General features: G+C 45.9%; 2 protein-coding genes across 5 annotated transcripts in view; one reads left to right on the top strand and one right to left on the bottom strand.

Annotated features, from left to right (window-relative positions):
* The window catches only part of Arsg (arylsulfatase G), a 113,704-nt gene that overhangs the window by 82,765 nt on the left and 6,839 nt on the right, over positions 1-24,100 (bottom strand). The window contains exon 1 of one of the 3 annotated variants that reach the window (XM_069993149.1): positions 5,086-5,163. The exons of 1 other annotated variant lie outside the window; for it this stretch is intronic. The gene's annotated coding sequence lies outside the window, so the exon portion shown is untranslated. Of the gene's footprint in view, positions 1-625; positions 645-5,085; positions 5,164-24,100 lie in introns of those variants that run through there. One more of the 3 variants, XM_069993150.1, reaches the window with a different exon arrangement.
* Slc16a6 (solute carrier family 16 member 6) lies at positions 5,414-23,608 on the top strand. 2 transcript variants are annotated; one of them, XM_069993151.1, is made up of 6 exons: positions 5,414-5,579; positions 10,406-10,644; positions 12,361-12,504; positions 16,134-16,262; positions 19,050-19,862; positions 21,415-23,608. In XM_069993151.1, exons 2-6 carry the CDS (start codon positions 10,413-10,415, stop codon positions 21,663-21,665), a joined length of 1,569 nt encoding a protein of 522 aa, XP_069849252.1. In that variant the 5' UTR covers positions 5,414-5,579; positions 10,406-10,412; the 3' UTR covers positions 21,666-23,608. The 2 variants fall into 2 exon arrangements, with proteins under 2 accessions (XP_069849252.1, XP_069849253.1); XM_069993152.1 differs by lacking the exon at positions 16,134-16,262.

Genomic DNA, 24,100 nt, shown 5'->3' with positions numbered 1-24,100 from the left:
CCCCCATCCCCAGCTGTCTTTGTGATCCCCCAGTATGTAACCCTTCCTTAGTTTGAAGAGAAGGGAAGGGGGTCACAATGTCAAACTAAATACACTCTATCTACCCAGACCTCCTAAGGGGCACAATTTGACATTCTCTGTCATCAAAACAAGCAGATATGAACTTTTTATTATTTATTGCCAGTCGTGGGGCTTGAACTCAAGGGTCTGGGCACTGTCCCTAAGCTTCTTTTGCTGAAGGGCTAGCTAGCCCTCTACCACTTGAGCCACTGCGCCACTTCTGGCTTTTTCTGTGTATGCGGTACTAAGGAATCAAACCCAGGGCTTCACTCATGCTAGCAAGCACTCTACCACTGAGCCACATTCCCAACCCAGATATGAACATTTTAAAGCAAAAGAATTATCCCCAATGGAATTCAGTCCAATCATTCAAAATGTAGGCCCTTGAATGGAGAGGGTGGGGGCAGAGAGAGGAAGAGGTAATTGGTTGAGCAGACCCCCCCCCCCACACACACACTCCCCTTCCTCTGTGTAAGCCCTAAAGACCCAGAAGCCACTCAAGCAGGCTTGGGCACGGGACACGCCGCTCCCCAGCTTCGCACCACAAGCCTTTCAATCTGCTTACCAAGTTGAAGTTCTCACAGACTGGGAAATGCAGAGAGCTGATTTGCAAGCCTGGGTCATATCTGCCTAGCAACCCAACCCAAAGACTTGGGGGACTGGAAGCGTGGACGGAGAACAGGCAGGCCAACTCTGCACAAAGGAATCTGTTCTCATGCAAATGATCCTAAGTGAAAGGGCTTGAAAAGGGAGAGTCAGGCAGCTGTGAGGAGCGAGCTTTTTCTCCAGCAGTTGCGGAGTGAGCTTTGCAGGGCATCACAGGCTCGTTCACTGGGAAGGGAGGGCCGAGGGTTCTACCTGCCTCGTGGGCTCCACACCTACAGAGGGGGGCAGGAGGGGAGCTGAAGCCTTAGCTTAATTTCCTGACTTTCCTGGTCCAAGAATCCAGTCCCTAAATGTTCTTTTGTTCTTATTTAGAACTAAACAGAGTTAGTTTTGTTGTGGGGAGGTAGTGATTAGCATGGTAATGCAATACTTTTCCTGAAGAAGTAAAAACAACAACCACCAAACAAAACAGAGGTGTTCATACTTGGTCTAGAAGGATGGAAGGAAGGCTGAGGCTCTTCTAACCAGGCTAGCAAAACTAATTTCCAACCACCTCTCCATTATCTAAACACACATGGCCAAAGTCAACTTTGAAGAAGATCTAATTACAAAGCCCAGTGGGAATCTACAACTGCAGTGGGATTCACCATGGGCCATGCAGTGTTCTGAGCCTCAATCCCTAAACTGAGAAGAGCTATTTGCAAGAAGCCTGTTGATGGAGTTAAAGATTGTATGAAACATGAAACATAAAAAGGTAATTAATACCAAAAGTAAGAGTAACAATACCAACAGTTAGGTTCCACTTGGTCAAGATATTTACATGGGGGCTTGGAATGTGGCTTAGTGGTAGAGTGCTTGCCTACCATGCATGAAGCCCTATGTTAGATTCTTCAGTGCCACATATACAGAAAAACCAGGAAGTGGTGCTGTGGCTCAAGTGGTAGTGTGCTAGACTTGAGCAAAAGAGAAGCTCAGGGACAATGCCCAGGTCTTGAGTTCGAGCTCCAAGACTGGGAATAAATAAATAAATAAATAAAATATTTACATAAGATTTTTTCCCCATTCATTGAGTCCTTGGCTTAATATCATGATGCTGAAGCGCCAAGATTTCATGTGAATTGTTTGGAGTCACTCTATTAAATGATGGCTTACACCCCTAACTTCCCAAACAAGACAATATAGCATCTACAGTGACATAGTAAATGTGCGTGTGCAGCTAGGCAAGCGTGGGGTACCTGGACACCCAAACTGGAGATGCTAAAACTGAAGGATGGCTTGAGCCCAGAAGTTACAGTCCAGGCTGGGCAATGGGGCTGAGGGATACTTAACTATAATCCCAGCCAGCACAAGGGAGGCTGAAGCAGGAAGACTATGAGTTTGAGGGCCAGCCTGACCTATCTAAACAATGAAGACCAGCATAGGCAGCAGGACATGGGAGCACATGCCTGTTATCAAGGCAGGACTGTGAGACCAAGGACAGCCCGGGCTATACAGATGAGACCCTATCTCAAAACAAAGAAGCAGAGGTGGGGGGGGATGGGAAGGAGAAACAAAGGAGGAGGCAACAATGCTTGATAAGAAATGTACTCATTATCTTGCCCATGTAATTGTAACCCCTATTTTCACAATTAAATATATATATTATTTTTTTTTTAAAAAGCACTAGTATTGGTAACAGAGACCCATTAAAAAATTAATTTAAAGGGCTGGGAAGGTGGCTCAGTGGTAGAGTGCTTACCTTGCATGCCTGAAGCTCTGGGTTCGATTCCTCAGCACCACATAAGCAAAAAGAAAAAAGCTGGAAGTGGTGCTGTGGCTCAAGTGGTAGAGTACTAGCCTTGAGCTGAAAAGCTGAGGGATAGCGCCCAGGCCCAGAGTACAGGCCCCACAACAGGACCCCCAAAAAAATTTAATTTAAAAAAGTAACATTTTCCATATTGACTGCCAGAAGGAACTAAAGACCACCAGGGTAAGACTGTAAACTAATAGGGAAGACCATAACTCTACAAGATTATGTCTACAGGCTCTCCAGCATTAACACCATTTTTGGTTTAGTGATTAAAATCCACCTCTAATTACCATCATAGGTAGATTCTTTTTTTTTTTTAGTTTACTTTATTGTTATTTTAAAGGTGATGTAAACTCGGTGCCGGTGGCTCATGTCTGTAATCCTAGCTACTCAGGAAGCTGAGATCTGAGGATCACAGTTCAAAGCCAGCTTAAGCAGGAAAGTCCATGAGACTCTTATCTCTAATTAATCACCAGAAAACCAGAAGTGACGCTGTGGCTCAAGTGGTAGAGCCTAGCCTTGAACTCAAGAGCTCAGGGACAGCGCCCAGGCCCAGAGTTCAAGCCCCCCAATGTCGAAAATAAATCAATAAAATAAAAAATAAAGGTGATGCAAAGAGGGATTACAATTACTCAAGTCCATTTCCTTTCATACAGTGTCTTCCCCTTCCCTCACTCTCTCCCAGTCCCTTCCTTCCGTCTCCACTCACGAGTTCTATAGTTCCCTTTCACCAGTGTCCAGTGAGCTCCACCCTATACTTTTTCACCCTTTTCTCCTCGAGTTCCATATCCTCCTCCCATCCTCCTGAAGAATCACACAAATACACCACACATAAAGAAGCATGGGTAGACTCATTAAAGAAAAACTCATAAAGCTGGGCAACAGTGGATCTCACACCTGTAATCCTTAAACTACTCAGGAGGCTGAGATCTGAGGATAGTGACTCAGAGCCAGCCCAGGCAGAAAAGTTCCCCAGAGTCTATCATCTCCAATAAACCACTCAAGTGGTAGAAATTTAGCCTTGAGCATAAAGAGGCTCAGGGACCACGCCCAGACCCCACAAATGACAAAAAGAAAGAAAGAAGGGGAAAGAAAGAGAAGTCTCATGAAAGATTTCTCATTGGATGTATATTAGATTAGCCTTGACAAATCCCAAATAATAAATAACAGTAGGGGCACCTTTGGCCAGCCACTGAGCCACACTTCAGAGGAACCAGACCTTGAGATAATCCAGTTTTCTCCGACTTGGAAATGTGCTGTCAAGCTATGGCTTCCTACAGGCTGCCAAGGCTGCTGGACAGTACCCTGACCCAAACATTACTGGCAGCCGTCGGGCGCTTTGCCCCAAAGGACTTGATCGCCACTGAACCCCCACCACGGCTCCCCCCTCCTCCCACCCCCCCCCCCCCCCGCCAAGGGTGGCATCGAACCCAGGAGACGCCCAGCCTATCCTCCTTAAAACCATCAACAAGCCAGGAAAGATTTTTTTTTTAATTGAATTTCCGATCGCAGGCTCCTCCCAGTGGCGACCCTGGGTGTACACTCCCAAACTTAGGTTCTCCGGAGTTTCTAAGCACAATACCCCACAACCCTAAATAAGGGAACCAAAGTCCTCCCAGAAATGGGAAAATAAAGGCCTGGAGCTCGGGAACGGTTTCCAACTGTACCCCGCAGGTCTGCGGATGTAGGTCTGGAAGCTGAGTTTGCGTCCCCACCACCACCTCAGCTCTGAAATGTGACATATTCTCCTCGAACAGACGCGGGGTTCCCCCAACGAGAAACTCCTAAGTGAGGCTTTCAGGACATCAGACACCTAGGGTCGGGGACTTCGGAACGAGGGGCGCTGCCAGGCCTCCCGATCCCCTACCGGGCGCCCCGGGTGGTGGTTGGTGGGGAGGGAGGCAGCCGTGCACCTGTGCGGGCGCCGCGTCCGCGGGCAGGGCGCGCGCCCCGGGCCGGCGGTGCTGACTCAGCCCGGCTGCGGGCATCCCATCCGCCCAGCGCGGTTGCTGGGGCGCTGCAGCAAAGCAGAGGCGGGGGATGGAGGGGGGCGAGAGGGGGGGAGCAGAGCACCCTGAGAGGCCCGGCAGCAGGCTCCCCAGGGGCCCCACTGCGGCACTCCCTCCCCACCCCCACCCCCGGAAAGGGAACTGCAGGGGTGCACGAGTTGACGAAATCGGGGTGGGGGGGGAGAAGTGGGGCGTTGAAGGAGGAACTCGCGCGCCGCGACGCGCGCGGCTCACACCCAAAACTGGAAGGAACCTGTTCTGTCCGGGGCACGCGCGTTCCCAACTCCCCGCCAGCGCCCCCGGATCTTCAGGGCGCGGGCAGGGCCCGGTGGTGCGCGATGGGAAGGCGGGGTGGCATGTCTGCAAAAAGGAAAGCAGCCTGGGGGGGGGGGGGGGGAACGCGCGCGCCCGCGCCCGCCGGGAGCACTCGGAGAGGGGGTGCCCCGGCGCACCCCAGCACTCTGACGTTCCCACTTGCATTGAAGCAAAGTGCCGGGGTCTGCTGGCCGGCCATGAGTGTCCCAAGGAGACGCGCCCGAGTTGGGGGGAAATGAGGACATCGTGCCAAGGACCCCAATGGTGCCGGCGGGGGCAGCCAGTCCCGGACCGCAGCGCAGTTACCTTCCGTGACCCCCAAGCCCGGGCAGGCGGGCGGGCGCGGCGCGCGCTCGGCGCGGTCCCGGTCCACGTGGGTCGGCGCGCGCGCGCTAGGCCGCCCCCCCCCTCCTCGGAGGCGCCGGCGCTCACAGCACATGGTCCGCGGCGGCGCGCCCCCGAGGCCGGCGGAGACCGGCTGCAGCCGGTATAGGATAAGAGATAGGCAGCGCGACGCGGGGCCCGGGGCGCGGGCGGCGGCACGCACGGCCCGGGCGCAGGCGATCCGGGTGGGGGGCGGGGGAGGGAGGGTGTGGCCCTGGCGCCCAGGCGCGGGACCGGGTGGGGGGCCTAGGGTGTACTGGGCTTACCGGCCGGAGCCAACTAGTTATAGACTCGGGCTCCACGCCCGAGAGGGTTAAACCTTTTTTCATGTTACCGAGCGGCTTATAAGGAGGGGGAGGCCAAGCCTCCGCCTTATTGAGAGCCTTTGGGGGTTTATTCTCTTCCCTTCTAACTTGGTGAGTTGGTTTTAATATTTTACACGCTTAAAAGTTTGATTGTGGGGGGGTGGGTGGTTTTTTTTTTTTTTTAATAATACGTGTGTGTTGGGGCCTTTTGGGGGGGAGGGCGGGAAGGCAGAGGAAACCCCTTCACATTGGATCATTTCTGGGGAGCTTATTCCGAAGATATTCTCTGTGACACTTGGCAGAACCCGGGGCCACCGGGAGGACGCGCTCTCGGCAGCGTGGGCCGCGGAGAGAGTGGAAACCAACCCTAACCTGGTACCGTTGGGGTCCGGGAAATAACGCCTCACCGCCCCGATCCGGCCTTGGCTGGCCCCTCACCAGGCTGTTGAGGAGACTCGCCATCGGAGGGGGTGCTCAGCTCCTCTTTGGTTTTTTTTTTCTTTCTTTATTTTTTTGCATGAAGTTCCCTGCGCGTCACCAGAGCGAAATGTCAGGTTCCTTCTTCGCTCGCACGCGCGCGCGCGCGCGCGCACACTCCAGGCGACCACTGAGGCAAAGGGAAAGTGGGGTTCCCTGGGTCGATCCTACCTCATCCCCGTCCCCGGGGTGCCCCCCCCCACATACACGCACGAGACGCCCCTGCCCTCCCGGGAAGGCGAGATTTCCTGACAGATCGCGGGTCCTTTACACCTCGACCGACGCCCCCTGTCAAGCGGCTGACCGCGGGGTCCCGCGCAACTTCCCAGCTTCCCGGGGCTGCGCAGCCCGGGGGAAGCGCCGGGTGTTGCTGAGCCGCGCGGTCGAGCGAGGTTTGGCGGGCGGAGGAAGTGGGTTATTTCCTCCAGGGTTGTTTTTCTTATCTTCCACCCCCCCGGGCCAGGCAGGTGAGAAGGGGTTTTGCTAAGTGGCAAGTAAAAAAAAAAAATGTCTCCAGAACACGGTGGAGGGTGTCAGCCTTAGGAAAAGCTGTCAGTGAAGAACAGCCATGAAAACTTGTCCACCTGGAAGCCAGGTTCTGTTTCCACAGATTGTCTGTGCCAGCTCTTCTCTGAAGTTGTTTTGTTTTTTTTACCGTGGTGTTAAGGGAGACTTTTCTGTGATCTGAATGCTTTTGTACAATCATGATAAGGAAGGTGTCTGGTTGAAGAAGAAAAGCCAGATCGTACATCTCTTGTGATCGCTCTCTGTCTCACACACTACTGTGTAGCTTTTTTTGGGGGGGGGGGGGAACCAACAACACAGGAGGTGGATGACTACGGGAGAAACACTTCTTGTGATTAAGATAAGGGGCATCTGTCCAAGATAGAAACTGAGGGTATGTAAATAAAACAGTGCAACCAAGTGGAAAAAAGTCCTGTCTTAATGAGTACCACGAATCCAGAGTTGTTCCTCCTGTGGTTTCAAAAAAAGCAGGACTTTTTTTCCTCAGTGGAACTCCTGAGGAGGACACTTAAATTAGGGGCTTGGGTTTCAACATCATGCTCTTGCAAAAGCCAGCGGCTGAGTTGGTGGTAGACAATGACTCCATGCTGTCTCAGCAGCCTCCAGGTTAGATTTGGACTTTTTTTTTTTTAACTAAAGAATTCAAATGAACTTTACCCACCTACTGACTGGTTTGGACAACTGGGGCCAGAGACAACTTGTCTAAAGCTGTTGCGCTTAGGCTCTGCCTGTATACCATGAAAGCCTGTGTACTGAACTTTGCTCTGAGCTGACTCTGGACTGACCTGAGATGGTGTATAATCGATATTCTTCTGCCCTCAGAGCTAATAGTTTCTCACCAAGTTAAATCTCAGTGAAAATCTAGGTAGAACAGATCTCCAAGTCTTGGCAAACTACCCATTTATTCAAAGGAACACTGTTTTGTTTTCTTGTTTGTTTCCTTTTGAGACAGGGTCTCAAAGTAGCCCAGGCTATGCTGAAATTTGCTGGCCCCTTTGGCCCCTTTCTTCTTTCCTCCCCCCATACTTGGACCACGGCATGTGAGGGCGTGTGTATGTGTGTGTGTGTGTGTGTGTGTGTGTGTGTGTGTGTGTCCTTTGTCTTTCTTGCTATTGTTATTTGGGGTTTACTTTTATTTTCTCCCCCCTCATTTTTTTAAACCACAACCAAGCTTACTCAAGGAGAAATTCAGCACAGGCTACTACTACAGAGTAACTAACTCCCCCATATTGTGACGATGTATACAAGGCCTAAAAATCAAAGCTATACAAGTGATAACTAGGCAGATTTGTGTGATGCTATCTCATCTAGCACTGAGATATCCCACCAGCACCCCTCACCTGGGATAACCCCTGTCACCAACACTGAGAGGGGTTTTGTTTTCTGTTAATCTTGATGGTTTCTCTCTCTCTCTCTCTCTCTCTCTCTCTCACACACACACACACACACACACACACACACACACTTCTCATCTTGAGTGACTTGGGAAGGCTGTTTTGAAGAGATCCTGGCTCCTATCTTAGATGGATTGCTGCTTTCCGGGTCAGGGGACATTAATGACCATCCTGGGCTGCTCAGCCTCCAGCCTGAGCTATTTCCCATTCCTTTCTATCTCTCCATTTGTTCCCAGTCATGGTGCCTGACATTACCATACCAAGCATAGGCTTTTTTGTTGTTGTTGTTGGTCTTGAGGCCTGAACCCTGGGCCTGGGCACTGTTCCTGGGCTCTTCAGCTTAAGGCTAGCGCTCTACTACTTGAGCCACAGTGCCACTTCTGGCTTTTTCTGTTTATGTGGTGCTGAGGATTGATTCCAAGGCCTCATGCATGCAAGGCAAGCACTCTATCACTAAGCTACCTTCCCAACCCCAAGCATAAGCTTCTTAAAGCATCTTAGGCTCTCTTTCACTCAGCCAAATATTTAAACAGAGTCTAAAATGGGTATAGCCCTTCCCAAGTACTGGGTTACTGTGGGAAGGAGGTTATCAAGAGGATGGATGATACTATACTGGGGTTGATGTATTGCTGTTCAAGATTTATAATGTGAATCCAAGACATGGATGAACTGACATCCCTGTAGTATTTTCTGTTACTCTCCATTAGTAATAAAACCTTTGCCTTGCCAGGCATGGCATTTGGGAGGTTGAGCTAGTAGGCTTAAGAGTTCAAGGCAGCTGGGCGCCAGTGGCTTACATCTGTAATCCTAGCTACTGAGGAAGATGAGATCTGAGGATCATGGTTCAAAGCCAGCCTAGGCAGGAAAGTCTTGAGACTCTTATCTCCAATAAACCACTCAGAAAACTGGAAGTGGTGCTGTGGCTCAAGTGGTAGAGTGCTGGCCTTGAGCTGAAGAGCTGAGGGACAGCACCAAGGCCCAGAGTTCAAGCCCCATGACCACAAAAATAAAAAAAGAAAGAAAGAAAAAAAGAGTTCAAGGCCAAGTCAGGCTCCAGTGGCTCATGCCAGTATCCCTAACTACTCAGGAGGCTGACCTCTGAGGATCACAGTTTGAAGACAGGCCAGGCAGGAAAGTCCATAAGACCACCAAAATCTCCAGTTAACCACCAAAAAGCCAGAAGTAGAGATGTAGTTCAAGTTCTAGAACACTAACCTTAAGCAAAAAAAGTCCTGAGTTCAAGGCCTAGGACCAGCACAGAAAAAGAAGAGGAAGAGGAGGAAAAGCTCTAAGACCATGGGTTTCTTATTATGTGGATTTATTATTATTTCATAGTATTATATATATCATTAAATATTAGTTGGGCTGAACATACATAAGCATATCTATAGATACGTTTGAAAAGATATGGAACTGCAGAAATTTTGCCATATTCATGTAATCCAGCCCAATCAATAAGACTTCAGCTGGGTGCCAGTGGCTCACACCTGTAATCCTAGCTACTCAGGAAGAGATCTGAGGATCTCAGTTCAAAGCCAGCCTGGGCAGAAAAGTCCATGAGACTCTTATCTCCAATAAACCACTAGAAAACTGGAAGTGGCGTTGTGGCTCAAGTGGTAGAGCACTAGCCTTGAGCTGAAGAGAGCAGGGACAGGGCCTAAACCCAGAGTTGAGGCCCTACGACTGACCAAAAAAAAAAAAAAAAAAAAGACTTCAATAAAGCCAGCTTCCCTCTGGGGTTCAATAGACTGTCTACTCTTAGTGGTGTCATGGCTCATATCTACTCATTCTGATGTTTCTTATCATTTGAATGAGAAGGCATAGTGAGGTCAGAGGTACTTTGATTGAGTTTACCAGGACCCAGATAGGGACTTGAGGTTTGAAGTGCCTCATTTATCACTGTATTCTAGATTGTCTTAGACCAGAAACCCAAGGCACATTGTGGCAGTCACCTTTGAGGAAGTAATGCTCAGCAAACGACAGAAGTCTCATGTTGTAACTTAATAGTTTACCTTCTGTGCATGTAGGTACGCCTACATGGCACACTAAAATCAAAATCAGAATGCTGCAAATGGGAACAGGAAGGGTTAGATGGATTGTCACTGGCCAGTAACCTAGGCACCTGTCCCATAGAAGGTGAGACACGTCAGTGCTAACCCTCCAGCTTCCCTTTTCTAGGCTTTTCTGATTACCATTCCTATGGTCCATCTAGTTTCTCTTCATTTAAGGAAGGTTGTCTTCTTCACCGTCAGTAGGAATACTGGGTTTAGTGGCTATTCTGGGTCCAGGGTTGTGCTCTGATTCCTTGTGTTGCTGGCTGGTTTATCCCATCCATCACAGGGAAGTCTTCCAGGTTTTTTGTGGCTCCCATGTATAATTCAAAGGTAGATACAAAAACTTATCCATAAACTCTGTATGACTTAAATATCCAGCAACCTAAGAAGTACGGAAGTAACTCTGCTGTATGTTTGTTGAATCCTCCCGTTCTCGTGCTATTAGCAATTCTGAAATCTTTTCTTTTTCCAAATCTTTTTATTTCAGATTAAGAATGACCCAAAAGAAATCAAAACTTTGTTCCACAGTCAATGTGTATACTCAAGTGCCTGATGGAGGATGGGGCTGGGTAGTAGCTGTTTCTTTTTTCTTCATTGAAGTCTTCACCTACGGCATCATCAAGTCATTTGGTGTCTTTTTTACCGACTTAATGGAAGTTTTTAATGAATCCAACAGCAGGATCTCGTGGATCATATCAATATGTGTGTTTGTCTTAACATTTACAGGTGAGTACATCTTCCAGCCCAACCAGAATTGGGATACCTGGCCCTTTCCTGCTATTATGACCGCAGTGTGTTTGTGATACATTCTCTTACATGCCCTGCTGGCCCATTCCAGCCTCTATTAAGGAATATAATGTTCAGAGGATGGAGTGATAAGCAATGAGACACTGAAGAAAGAGCCCTGTTGAGCCAGGCATGGTTGGTTCATGCCTATAATCCCAGCCGTTGGAAGGCTAAGGCAGGGGTATTGTGAGTTTGAGGGTGGGCTTCAAATCATGATCCTCTAGGTCTCTGCCTCCTCCTCTGTAGCTAGGATTACAGGCCTGAGCCACCAGTGCCCAGCTCCAAAAAAAAGTTCTTTTAAAAAAGAATCTAGCCAAGTGCTGGTGGGTCACACCTGTCACCCTAGCTACTCAGGAGGCTGAGATCTGAGAATCACTGTTCAAAGCCAGCCTGGACAAGGAAAGTCCGTGAGACTCATCTCCAATAAACCACTCAGAAGACCAGAAGTGGCACTGTGGCTCAAGTGGTAGAGCGGTTGCCTTCAGCTGAAGAGCTCAGGGACAGTGCCCAGGCCCAGAGTTCAAGCCCCACGACGAAAGAAAGAAAGAAAGAAAGAAAGAAAGAAAGAAAGAAAGAAAGAAAGAAAGAAAGAAAGAAAGAAAGAAAGAAAGAAAGAAAGAAAGAAAGAAAGAAAGAAAGAAAGAAAGAAAGAAAGAAAGAAAGAAAGAAGGAAGGAAAGAAAGAAAGAAAGAAAGAAAGAAGGAAGGAAAGAAGGAAAGAAAGAAAGAAGGAAAGAAAGAAAGAAAGAAAGAAAGAAGGAAAGAAGGAAAGAAGGAAAAAAAGAAAGAAGGAAAGAAAGAAAGAAAGAAAGAAAGAATCCAAAATGGAGTGCCTCACCCCTATAATCCTAGCTACTCAAGAGGCTGAGGTCAGGGCTGGGAAGGTGGCTCAGTGGTAGAGCACTTGCCTTGCATGCTCGAGGCCCTGGGTTCGATTCCTCAGCACCACATAAGAAAAAAGCTGGAAATGGCGCTGTGGCTCAAGTGGTAGAGTGCTAGCCTTGAGCTGAAGAGCTGAGGGACAGCGCCCAGGCCCAGAGTTCAGGACCCACGACCGGACCCAAAAAATAAATAAATAAATAAAGAGGCTGAGGTCTGAGAATCAGTCTGAAGCCAGCCCGGGCAGACAAATCTAAGAAACAGATTTTTATCTCTAAGTAACCAGCAAAAGAGTCCAAAGTGGAGAGTTGGTACAAGCGATAGCATGCCAGCCTTGAGCAAGAGTGTGAGGCTCTTGAGTTCAAGCCCCAGTATGGGAGGAGGGCGGGGTGGGAGGAGGGGGGTGAAGAGGGGGGATGCAGTGTATAGGGAGAAGAAAACCCAAGCGATCATAGGAAAATAGGTAAAGTGGTATATACATAATTTTGTAGATACTCGTGGAGATCTCTCACCTAAAAATATAGACAGAAGTTTCATACTCTTTCCCCCACCATGCCCCTCAATCACCTCCCCCCCCCCCCTCTGGAATCAAACCCATGTGCTCTGGTGTCCTGGGTTACCACTGAGTTACACCTCTAGCCCCTTGTCTCTCTCATTAAAGGCTCCAAGAATCTCAGCTCTTTTGAACCTATTCAGTAGCCACTGTATGCAGATCGGGCATAGTCCCTCAGGGTCAAGACTTGCAGGAAGGACTCACTTTTTGTTCCTTATCCCACAGCACCCCTGTCCACAGTCCTGAGCAATCGCTTCGGACACCGGTTGGTGGTGATGGCAGGAGGGCTGCTGGTCAGCACTGGGATGGTAGCGGCCTCCTTCGCACAAAAAGTTTACCATATGTACATCTTCATTGGGGTCATCTCAGGTGAGTGCCTGCCTGGGTTGGAGCTCTCTACATGGAAGGGGAGGGGAGGACAAGAGGAAGGGAGGATGGCAGGGGAGCTATGGGGAGGGAAGAAAACTAAGCTCAGATTGTAGTTTAGAATAAGTACTGTGTGGGGGTCAGTGGCTTTAAACTAGACAACATGGACTAGTTTAAATGTAATATGTATGTGTACTTTCAAATGCCCAAACGTTTTGCTATGATGTGTGTGTGTGCCTGCGCATGCGTGTGCACATACCTGTGTGTGCCTCTCCTGACTCTACCACTTGAGCTACAGCTCCACTTCTGGCTTTTTTTTTTTTTTTTTTTTTTTTGGTTAATCAGAGATAAGAGTCTCTTGGGCTTTCCTGCCCAGTCTGGCTTTGAACCTCAGTCCTCAGATCTCAGCCTCCTGAGTATCTAGGATTATAGGCATGAGCCACTAATGCCCAGCTTGATTGTATGTGTTGGGAAGAATTGTTGTGACTTGAACTCCGAGCCTTAAGCTTACTAGGTGGGCACTGTACCACATGAGTTATACCTCAAAGCCCAGTTGTGGTGGTGATTTTTTTGTTTGTTTGTTTGGCCAGTCCTGGGGCCTGAGCACCATCCCTGAGCTTCTTTTTGCTAAAGGCTGGCACTCTACTACTTGAGCCACAGCGCTACTTCTGGCTTTTTTCTGTTTATGTGGTGCCAAGAAATCGAACCCAAGACATTGTGCATGCTAGGCAAGCACTCTACCATGAAGCCACATTCCCAGCCTGGTGATTATTTTTAGATCAAGTCCTGCAAATATTTCTGCTACACTAGCCTCTAACCACAATTCTTCCTCTCTCAGCCTCCCAATTAGCTAGGATTACAAGCATGAGCCATCATCACTCAGTTTGATTTGTTTTTAAAACACATGTATCAGTGATGTGGGTAACTTCCCTTTTATTCTAGTTTGCAGCCAGAAAGAATTTTTTTTTTTTTACCAACTAAGACTAGTTTCTTTGCCAGTATTTTTCAAATCAAGAATCTAAGGCTCCTCTCTGAAGAGGAAAGAAGGATGGCCAATAGACACATGCAGAAATGCTCAACCTCCCTAGCCATAAAAGAAATGCAAATCAAAACAACATTGAGATACCAACTCACCCCAGTTAGAATGGCTATAATCAAGAACTCTAATAACAACAGATGCTGGAGGGGATGTGGACAGAAAGGAACCCTACCACATTGTTGGTGGGAGTGTAAACTTGTTCAACCACTTTAGAAAGTAGTATGGAGGTTCCTCAAAAGACTCCACATAGAGATCCCCTATGACCCAGCAATCCCACTTTTGGGCATTTACCCAAATGATCATAAACAAGACCATACTAAAGCTACCAGCACAACTATGTTTATCACAGCATTATTCACCATAGCTAAGATATGGAAGCAACCCAGATGCCCCTCAGTAGATGAAAGGATCAAGAAAATGTGGTGTATGTATACATAGTGGAATCTATGCCTCCATCAGAAAGAATGAGATTGCCCCATTTATTAGGAAATGGAAAAACTTGGAAAAAATTATATTAAGTGAAGTAAGCCAGGCCCAAAGAAACACAGGTCCCATGGTTTCCCTTATTTGCAATAACTAGTATATATCTGAGACAAGTAGAAAAGGTCAGATAAGTTGATGGTAAGTGAAATGAACCCCAAGTTAAGGACTCAAATGTTTTTTCTTTCTTGCTATTATGTCTAGCATATTTATAAGATATTTCTTTGTTGCTTTGTATGTCCCTACCCTACAGTATAATAATTCGTGGAGGGGAAGGGAAAAAAAAAATCATTTAAATAGGGATACACTTGGACCCATTGCACCAATGAGATGTACAAGATGTTATGTCGAAAATGAACTTTACAACTTTGGTGTGGGGGGATGGATGGAGGGGAGATGGGAAGGAATGGGAAGAGGAATCAAAGGAGGAGGCAACAATGCTTGATAAGAAATGCACTCATTACCTTGCCCATATAATTGAAACCCCTCTGTACAGTATTTTCACAATTAAAAAAAAAGTCTAAGGCTCCAAGGCTGGCCTTGTTCTTAGGGAGTCTAACAAAACATGTTTCCCTTTGAAAGGAGTTTTACAGATAGGTATGGTAACACAAGCCTGTAATTCCAGCACTCAGTAAGCTGAGGTCAGTCTGGGATATAAAATAATTAAATGGGTCTTATTTACATACGTATGTATGTATAGATATACATATATACATAAACAAAGTTAAAATCTCATACTTTATAATTTTCATAAAAGTTTGGTACTTATCAAGACTTATTTCTATATGCAAGTCTTACATAAACACTATAGGTGAGCTGGGCACTGGTGGCTCATGCCTGTAATCCTAGCTACTCAGGAGGCTAAGATCTGAGGATCATGGTTCAAAGCCAGCCCAGGCAGGAAAGTCCATGAGACTCTTATCTCCAATGAACCACCAGAAAACTGGAATGGCGCTGTGGCTCAAGTGGTAGAGCACTAGCCTTGGGCTGAAGAGCTGAGGGACAGTGAGTGCCCAGGATCAGAGTTCAAGCCCCATGACCGACACACACACAAAAAAACAAAAAACAAAAAAAAACAACTATAGGTAACAATATTTTTGTTCAGAACTTTTTTTTTTTTAAGTTTTCGTACTTCTAGGAACTCAAAACAGCAGTTGTAGTCTATCCTAGTCCATAGAGAAACTCATTTCCTTGGCTATATCGTGTTTTTCCAGAATGAATTGCTTGGCCTGCAGAATTTAGGTTTCATGACACACACTGAAAGGAATCCCTAGCCTCAGTCATTCTCACCCTAGAGATGTAGAAAAAGTATGAGCTAGTTGGATATCAGTGACTCACACCTGTAATCTTAGCTACTTTGGAGACTTAAGAATAGGATGATCAGCCGGGCGCTGGTGGCTCATGCCTGTAATCCTAGCTACTCAGGAGGCTGAGATCTGAGGATCACGGTTCAAAGCCAGCCCGGGCAGGAAAGTCTGTGAGACTCTTATCTCCAATAAACCACTAGAAAACCGGAAGTGGCGCTGTAGCTCAAGTGGTAGAGCGCTCACCTTGAGCTGAAGAGCTGAGGGACAGCGCCCAGGCCCAGAGTTCAAGCCCCACGACCGACAAAAAAAAAAAAAAAAAAAAAAGAATAGGATGATCAAAGTTCAAGCTAGCTAGTGCAAAATTGGTTGAGACCGCATCTCAATCCTAGCTGAGTACAGTGACATGTAACCTACCTGTGCTGAGCTACATGAGAGGCTAAGATTGGGAGGATTGAAGTTCCAAGCCAGTCCAGGAAGAAAAATCTGAAAGACTCCTCCACGGATGGAAGCCAGACATGGTGGCATGTACCTGTCATTCCAGCCATGATGGGAAGCCTAAAATAGGCGGATCACAGTCCAGGCACAAACCCAGATGAGAAACAAGACACCATCTCAAATATTAGTCCATTAAAAAAAAACAAACCAGAACCAGAGGTGTGGCTTGGTACCCACCTGTCAAATCCAAGGCCCCAAATTTGAACCCCAGTAAGCCCCACTCCATACACACACATCCCCCATCAGTAGATGTATCTTTCCAGGATGAGTGCGTATGTGTCCTTACTGTCTGTTTTGGCTTGTGTGTACAGGTTTCGGATACTGTTTCAGTTTTCTCCCAACTGTCACGATTCTATCGCAGTACTTTGACAAGAGACGCTCGGTAGTCACCGCCGTTGCTTCTACAGGAGAATGCTTCGCTGTATTTGCGTTTGCACCAGGTTGGTGGGCAATGATAGTCTTTATATAGTCACTCGAGCAGAGGAGCCAGGCTGAGGTCCTGCTACATTAACCTTGGTCAGCAGCATGCATGCTTTTTACTATCTGACTAACAAAAGGGCACTGCCTTCTCCTTGGTACTTTTTTCTTTTTCTTTCTTTCTTTTTTTTTTTTTTTTGTCAATCATGGGGCTTGAACTCAGGGCCTGGGCATTGTCCCTGAGCCTCTTTGTGCTCAAGGCTAGCGCCCTACCACTTTGAGCCACAGCTCCACTTCCAGGTTTCTGATGGTTAATTGGAAATAAGAATCTCATGGGTTTTTACCACTGGGACTAGCTTCAAACCATGACCCTCAGATCTTAGCCTCCTGAGTAGCCAGGATTATTGGCATGAACCACACCAGTGCTCAGCTCCTCAGCACATTTTGAGGCTCTATCCCTAAAAACCATTTTTATCTTAGTCCAAGTTTAACATAAACAGGGGGGTACATGGTTCCTATTCAGTATAACACTTTCTTGAAACATGCAAAATTAACTCCACATTAATTCAATGATTGGAATCATTCCTATTATTATTCCTCTCTTTTCACTTCTATTCACTGTGGGATTGAGTTATGCCGATAACGCCAGTTTTCTTAATATTTGAGTGGATGACCTCAGCAATTTTGTTATTTATTTTTTGTCGGTCATGGGGCCTGAACTCTGGGCCTGGACACTGTTCCTCAGCTCTTCAGCTCAGGGCTAGCACCCTACCACTTGAGCCACAGCGCCACTTCTGGCTTTTTCTGCTTATGTGGTGCTGAGGAATCGAACCCAGGGCCTCATGTATGCAAGGCAAGCGCTCTACCACTGAGCCACCTTCCCAGCCCTTTCAGCAAAATTTTTATCTTGGGAACCACAGATGGTGGTGCATACCTGTAATCCCAGCTGCTTGGGAGGCAGAAGCAAGAAGATCGCAAGTTTGAAGTCAATCCAGGCAAAGTTAATAAGACTCTGTCTCAAAAAAATAATAATAATTAAATAAATAAGCCAATGGTATAGTTAAGTGGTACAGAGTACTTGCCTAGCAAACACAAACTCTGTACCATCAAAAGTCAACAAAAGGCCTAGTGCTGGTGGCTCATGCCTGAAATCCTGGCTACTGAGGAGGCTAAGATCTGAGGATCACAGTTACAAGACAGCAGGCAGGAAAAGTCCCATGAGCTCAAGGACAGCACCCAGGTCCTGAGTTCAAGCCCCATGACCAACAACAACAACAACAAAAGTCAGCAAAAATCAGCATTGGGTCTGTGGTTCAAGTGATAGAGTACTAGCCTAGCAAGTGGCAAGTCCCCATACTGCCAATAAGTACGTGAATAATAACAAGAAAGAAATGTTACATGGGTTACACATAGAAAGACAGAGTTGGCCTGTTATTGCTAGGTGAGTCCAAAGCACTTGTTACTACCCAGGCTGCCTAAACCAGATAGCAAATCAAGGAGCCTTCCAAGACACCTGGGGCTCTCTTGCTGAGCTTATGTTGTGGAAATCAAGGCACTATATTGATTCGCTTTGACTGTCAGCACTGGAAGTTTCGATGAGCATCCCTCCTTTATCTGAGCTGATTATGGCCAGCCTTACCATCAGGGCAGATCAGGGCAGGGCAGGACGTGCGTGCATTATCTCTGCAGTGATGGAGCTGTTGGCTCTCTAAGCATATCCTATATCCAGCCTGTCCCTCCAGCCTCAGCTCTAGCTTAATGGCAAGAGGGCCAAGAACTCAGATACTTAAAGACACACCTCAGGGAGTACCTGGAGAACTGTAGCATTTAATTCTAGGTTAATCATGGGAGCTTTTAGAGTCTTAAGTTTCTCTTTATTTAATTTACTTTTCCCAAGGATGGAATGAATGAGTGTATCATGCCACAGCTCAGAGGTTGGTAAATGCCTTTTGTAAAAGGTCAGAGAGTACCTGGGCGCTAGTGGCTCGTGCCTTGAATCGAGCTACTCCAAGGAGGCTGAGATCTGAGGATCAAGGTTCCAAGCCATCCTGAGTAAGGAAGTCTGTGAAATTCTTATCTCAAAGGCCACCAGAAAACCAGAAGTGGAGCTGTGGCTCAAAGTGGCAGAGTGCTACCCTTGAGCAAAAGAGCTCAGGGACAGTGCTTCAGCCCTGTGTTTAAGCCCCGTGACCAATCCAAAAAAAAAAAAGTCAGATAGTAATTTTTGTTTTCTTCTTTTTCTTTTTATGGTGCTAGGGATCAACTGTGTATGCTAGGCAAATGCTCTACCACTGAGCTACACCCCTGGCTCTAAAGAGTAAATATTTTAGGCTTTATTGACTATATGGTCCCCATCACAATGGCTCAAATGCGCTGTGTGAATGAATGAGCATGGCTGGGTTCTAGTCCAGGTTTATGCATCAAATTTGACCAGACATTCAACTGGATTTGACCCAAACATGGGCCACTATTTGCTGAACCTTGGTGAACGTCACAAAGTTATTTCTCTCCTTCTGCCTCAGTCCGGAAAAGTATAGCCTTCAAAATTCTTTTGATTTGCTGCATATGTAATAATTACTGCATATATAATAATTGCTGTACATATAGTCCTTACTGATTCATAAAATGCACCAAAACCAAGAGTAATGGATAGTCTACCTTGGCCACATCTGCATTGCTTAGTAACATTTCAGACACACACACACACACACACACTAAAATCTTCATCCATATTTCTTCCTGACACTGTCTCCTGAGTCTGGAGTCCATAAGTGATCTTGGATCTTTTCTTTTTCTCCTGCCTTGTCTAGCCATCACGACCTTGAAGGAGCACATCGGCTGGAGGCACAGCCTTCTCTTCGTGGGCCTCCTACAGTTGAACATCATGGTGTGTGGGGCCCTGCTCAGACCAGTTATTATCAGAGCGCCAGGCTCTCCCAAAACCATCTCTCACGAACACCGCAAAGAAGTGCAATATATGCTTGAAAATGAGAAAACAAGAACCTCAATCGACTCCATCGACTCAGGAGTGGAACTAACTACCTCACCAAAAAACGTGCCTAGTCACCCTAACTCAGAGCTAGAATCCAGGGGGGACCAGCAGCAGACCCTAGTGGCCGGCTCCAAGCACAAGGAGAAGAAAGCCCCGTTGTTAGACTTCTCCATCTTGAAAGAGAAGAGTTTCATCTGTTATGCATTATTCGGGCTCTTTGCCACATTGGGCTTCTTCGCACCTTCTCTGTACATCATCCCATTAGGTATCAGTCTGGGTATTGAGCAGGATCGTGCTGCATTTTTATTGTCAACAATGGCAATTGCCGAAGTGTTTGGCAGAATCGGAGCTGGTATGGTGCTCAATCGAGAGCCCATCCGCAAGATCTACATCGAGCTCATCTGCGTCATCTTACTGACCCTGTCTCTGTTCGCCTTTCCTTTTGCGACAGAATTTTGGGGTCTCACATCATGTAGTGTATTCTTTGGGCTCATGGTTGGAACTATAGGAGGGACTCACATCCCGCTGCTGGCTGAGGAAGATGTGGTGGGGATTGAGAAGATGTCTTCGGCAGCCGGCGTCTATGTCTTCATTCAGAGCATCTCGGGGCTAGCAGGGCCACCCCTGGCAGGTAATTAAAGTAGATGAATTTTTAGAGTTTGTAGAAATTAGAGCCAACCCCCTTGACTTCGATATGAAGAAACCAGAGTTGAAGGCAATGGTCAGACACTTTGAACAACCAGGTCAGGATCAGAACCTGTGTCTGTAAGACACAGTTGCAGGAATTTTCTATCATCTTATTTTACCTAATTCTACACAGAAAGCTGTGAATGTGTAACCATTATAATTGCTATATGACTTTTGTACCAAGAGAGCTAAGGGAATTCTGTGTCATTTTTGCTTTGTGTGTGTGTGTGCTGGTACTGGGACTTGAACTCAGGACCGAGGCATTGTCCTTGACATGTTTTTGCTCAAGGCTGGTGCTCTACCACTTGAGCCACAGCTCTACTTCCAGTTTTTGTTTTTTTTGTTTTGGTGGCTAGTTGGAGACAAGAGCCTCACAAATTTTCCTGCCTAGGCTGGCTTTAACCATGATCCTCAGATCTCAGCCTCCATATATACCCAGCTATTTTCCCCTTTTTTTCTTTTGTTTCCTTTTTTTTTTTTTTTTTTGAGACAAGATCTCACTTCGTTGCCTAGACTAGCTTGGATACACTATTGAGCGTAGGCTGGCTTCAGTTTCTGGATCCTTCTGTCTCAGCCTCCCCAGTGGTGGTACACAACTACATCAGGTTATTTTCCTTTCTTAGATATTTGGGAGTTGCACACATAACAGCACTCTGCAAATACTCCTCCAATGCTTGATTAATGCAGAATATTTCCTTATTGGAGAGATACATGTTTTGGAGTTTAGATCAGATAAGTTCTTTTAGTTTGTGGGATAAGAAACTTTACCCCTCTGTTAAAAGATACGTGAAAAGCACACTATGAAAATAATACAGCTCCTTCCGTACATAAGAACAGTTCTTTTTTGAAAGAAACATGCACCTAATTGGCCCTTGCTTTATTTTGTATGTGTGCGTGTGTGTGTGCGTGCGTGCGTGTGTGTGCACGTGCGTGCATGCGTGTGTGTGTGTGTGTGCGCGCGTGTGCGTGTGCGTGTGTGTGCGCGCGCGTGCCAGCGACAGAACTTGAGCTTAGAGTCTCACACTTTTGCCTGGCTTTCTTGGTCATGGTTGGCACTCTACCATTTGAGCCATGCTTCCAGTCCAGCTTTTTTCTGGCTAGAGATGGGATCTCATAGAATTTTCTCCCCAGTCTGGCTTTGAACCTCTATTCTCCAGGTCTTAGCCTCCTGAGGTGAGCAGCTAGGATTATATAGGTGTGAGCCTGTGGTGCCTAGGTTTGTCCAATAGTTTAGATTCTCCGCCAGGACAAACTTGACCAATGAAGAATTAAGTTGGCAATTTAGTTATTTTTTTTTTGTTCTGGTGCCAGTATACTGTATTTTGAGTGACTTGTTCTCTCCAGTGTAGCAGAGATTTTTGCTTTTGACACTATTACCTTTAGGAAAACAAAACACAAGAGGGAAGGTGAGGGAATTTCTGAATGGGGCGAGAGCCAGGTGCGGGGGTCCATTGTAGTAATAATGATGGTAAAAAGCGCATACTTTCTCCCTCCAGGTCTGCTGGTGGACCAAAGTAAGATATACAGCAGGGCTTTCTACTCCTGCTCTGCTGGCATGGCTGTGGCTGCCGTGTGCCTCGCCCTGGTGAGACCATGCAAAAAGGGACTGTGCCGGACCCGTCAGTCAGGTGAAACCAAGACAGAGAGCCAGCGTGGGAAGACACTACAGGACATACCTGAGGACTTTCTCGAAATGGATCTGGGGAAAAATGAGCACAGAGTTCATGCGAAAATGGACCTAGTATGACACATTTTCGTGTGATGGCAGCCACCCTGTGGCCTGAGAAGCAGGGGAGCCTAGGGGAGATGGGGAAGCAGAGAAGGCACTGGACGCCACTTTCAAGGGAAATGTATATGCGAATAGCACTACCAACACCTTTCTTTTCCCTAAGTTTTCCTTTTTGCTTTTTTTTAAAAAAAAAAAACCAAACCAAACAAAAACACCCACTTTCCCCCTTATAATCTAGCTCTGTTCTGTAGCAATACAAAGATATATCTATATATCTTTTGTTTACAATGTTAAAATAGTGACATAAATTGGGCAAATGGTCACTGTAAGAGCACTGAACTGGGGGGGGGGGGGGGGGAACTATTCTCTGAAAGGAAATTGGCCATTCCAAATTAAAACCCAGTGAAGTGTTACAAAATTTCCTAATTTTCAGAAATACAAGTTGTTTTTATAAGACAATTTGAGAAGAAGACTTTGAGGTTTCTATTAACAAATCATGGCCTCTGAATTTTTCCAAGTATTACGTAGAAAGTAGTGGTGTTTAAAACCCAATGTTTGATTAATATGCAAAAAATAAAACCACATAACAGCATATATAACTTGAACTTCATAAATGTGAAGATTTCTTTATGGCCAGTCAGCACCAGATGTATTTTGATACAGAAGAGACTAAATTACATTAAAAACTGTGTTTCCTGTTGCTTTTAATTTTTCAGAAATATGTGATTATAGTGTCTTTAATTTAAACCACTATTTATTTTTTAAGTTATTCTAGGATGATTCAAGGTAATCAAAAGAAAAAAGAGGTAATCTGCAAAATGTTTTTTTTTTAACCTCCTTTCCACAGTCCTTTAAATGTCTAGAAGAATCCTTCTTATCTTAGAAAGTTATCTCATCAAAGGCCAAGCTATGATTCTTCAGTAGTTAAAGGCGATGTGTGTTATTTAAAAGGGGGAGAAAACTATGTGTGCTATTTAAAAGGGGGAGAAAACAGACCGCAAATCGCCTTAGTTTTTAAATGATCATTTGTTTTTATCACCTTAAGAATACTTGAGGGTATTCTTTGATCAGAATCACATTTCACTGAATTGTTGAAGCATTTCTGACCTTTTTGTTTTGATAACTGTTAAAGTATTTTGGTATTTCATTTAGGAGTAGCAGAGACCTTGATGTTACCATCACAGGTTATAAGTTTTGCCATTAACTTGACTTGGTTGTCCTAAGTGGCCCAATGTATCAGGTCATCGTTGTTTTAGAGTTACAGTACGCGCATAGTAAATCTCATTCTCACAGTTTTCTGTAAAGGGGCTCCTGTGAGGATATGATTCTTCTGCATCTCACCCTGCAGGTGATGGTCAATGCTTGCCACTCCATCTAGACTTGTCTTTACTATTAATTTATGAGAACTCAGGGGGAAAATACAACAAGCCTAGTTTGGTTACAGGTACACACAAGCTTGAATATTTCTCTGCACTGAAATGAAAGTGACATATAGTTCATCACCACCGGCTACATTTTTTTTTTATATAGCTTTTATGTCAGCCATAGAAATAGGACAATCTTTTAAAGCTTTGGGGAGGTGACAAAGGAAATGACAAAGCGTCTGTCAAAAACAAGACACACCTAAAACAAGGTGCATGTAGCAAATCTCTGTCACTGCTTACAAAAAAGCTCTGAGCTTGTGGCAGTTTTGCAAACTTAACCTGACTTCAGCACTTTACAACCTATTTTGTACTATGAATGTTCAATACAATTTAATATTTATAACTCATGTCCAAGGAATCTGCTCTGTGTCCACTCTGTTAACTGCATGAGAAAAAAATGTATGCCAATTCCAGTATGCCAACAAACAAGGGTTTAAATGTTTAGAACAAAATGAAAACCAGATTATTGACTTGTTCTGTATTAGCAACATTCTGGTACTTCTAGATTTGCAATAAATTTATGGCTTCTTATTTAAAGAGTTGGATTTTCTTTTTTAAAAAAATCAATTTAGATCATACAGTGTTTTATTCAATTAAAGCTAGACTCAGGGAGACTCCATTCCAATAAATGATATTTTAACTTTTTAATATAATTGTTTACTCTCAGACACATAAACAATCTCGAGGCATTATCCATGGAACTTTTTTCTATCATTAAAAAATAAGACAGTCAAGCTGGGTGCTGGTGGCTCACTCCTGTAATCCTAGCTACTCAGGAGGCTGTGATCTGAGAATCATGGTTCAAAGCTAGCCCAGGTAGGAAAGTCCATGAATCTCTTATCTCTAACAGACCACCAGAAAACCGGAAGTAGCACTGTGGCTAAAGTGGTAGAGCACTAGCCTTGAGCTGAAGAGCTGAGGGACAGTGCTCAGGCCCAGAGTTCAAGCCCACGACTGACAAAAAGAAAAAAAAAAAAGACACAGTCTCCAGGCACTGGTGGCTCATGCCTGAAATCCTAGAAACTCAGG

Source organism: Dipodomys merriami, unplaced genomic scaffold, assembly GCF_024711535.1.
Source record: "Dipodomys merriami isolate MVZ:Mamm:240054 unplaced genomic scaffold, mDipMer1.0.p SCAF_42, whole genome shotgun sequence".
NCBI lineage: Eukaryota > Metazoa > Chordata > Mammalia > Rodentia > Heteromyidae > Dipodomys > Dipodomys merriami.
The sequence above is the reverse complement of the archived record's forward strand: the minus strand, read 5'-3'. Positions and strand labels throughout refer to the sequence as shown.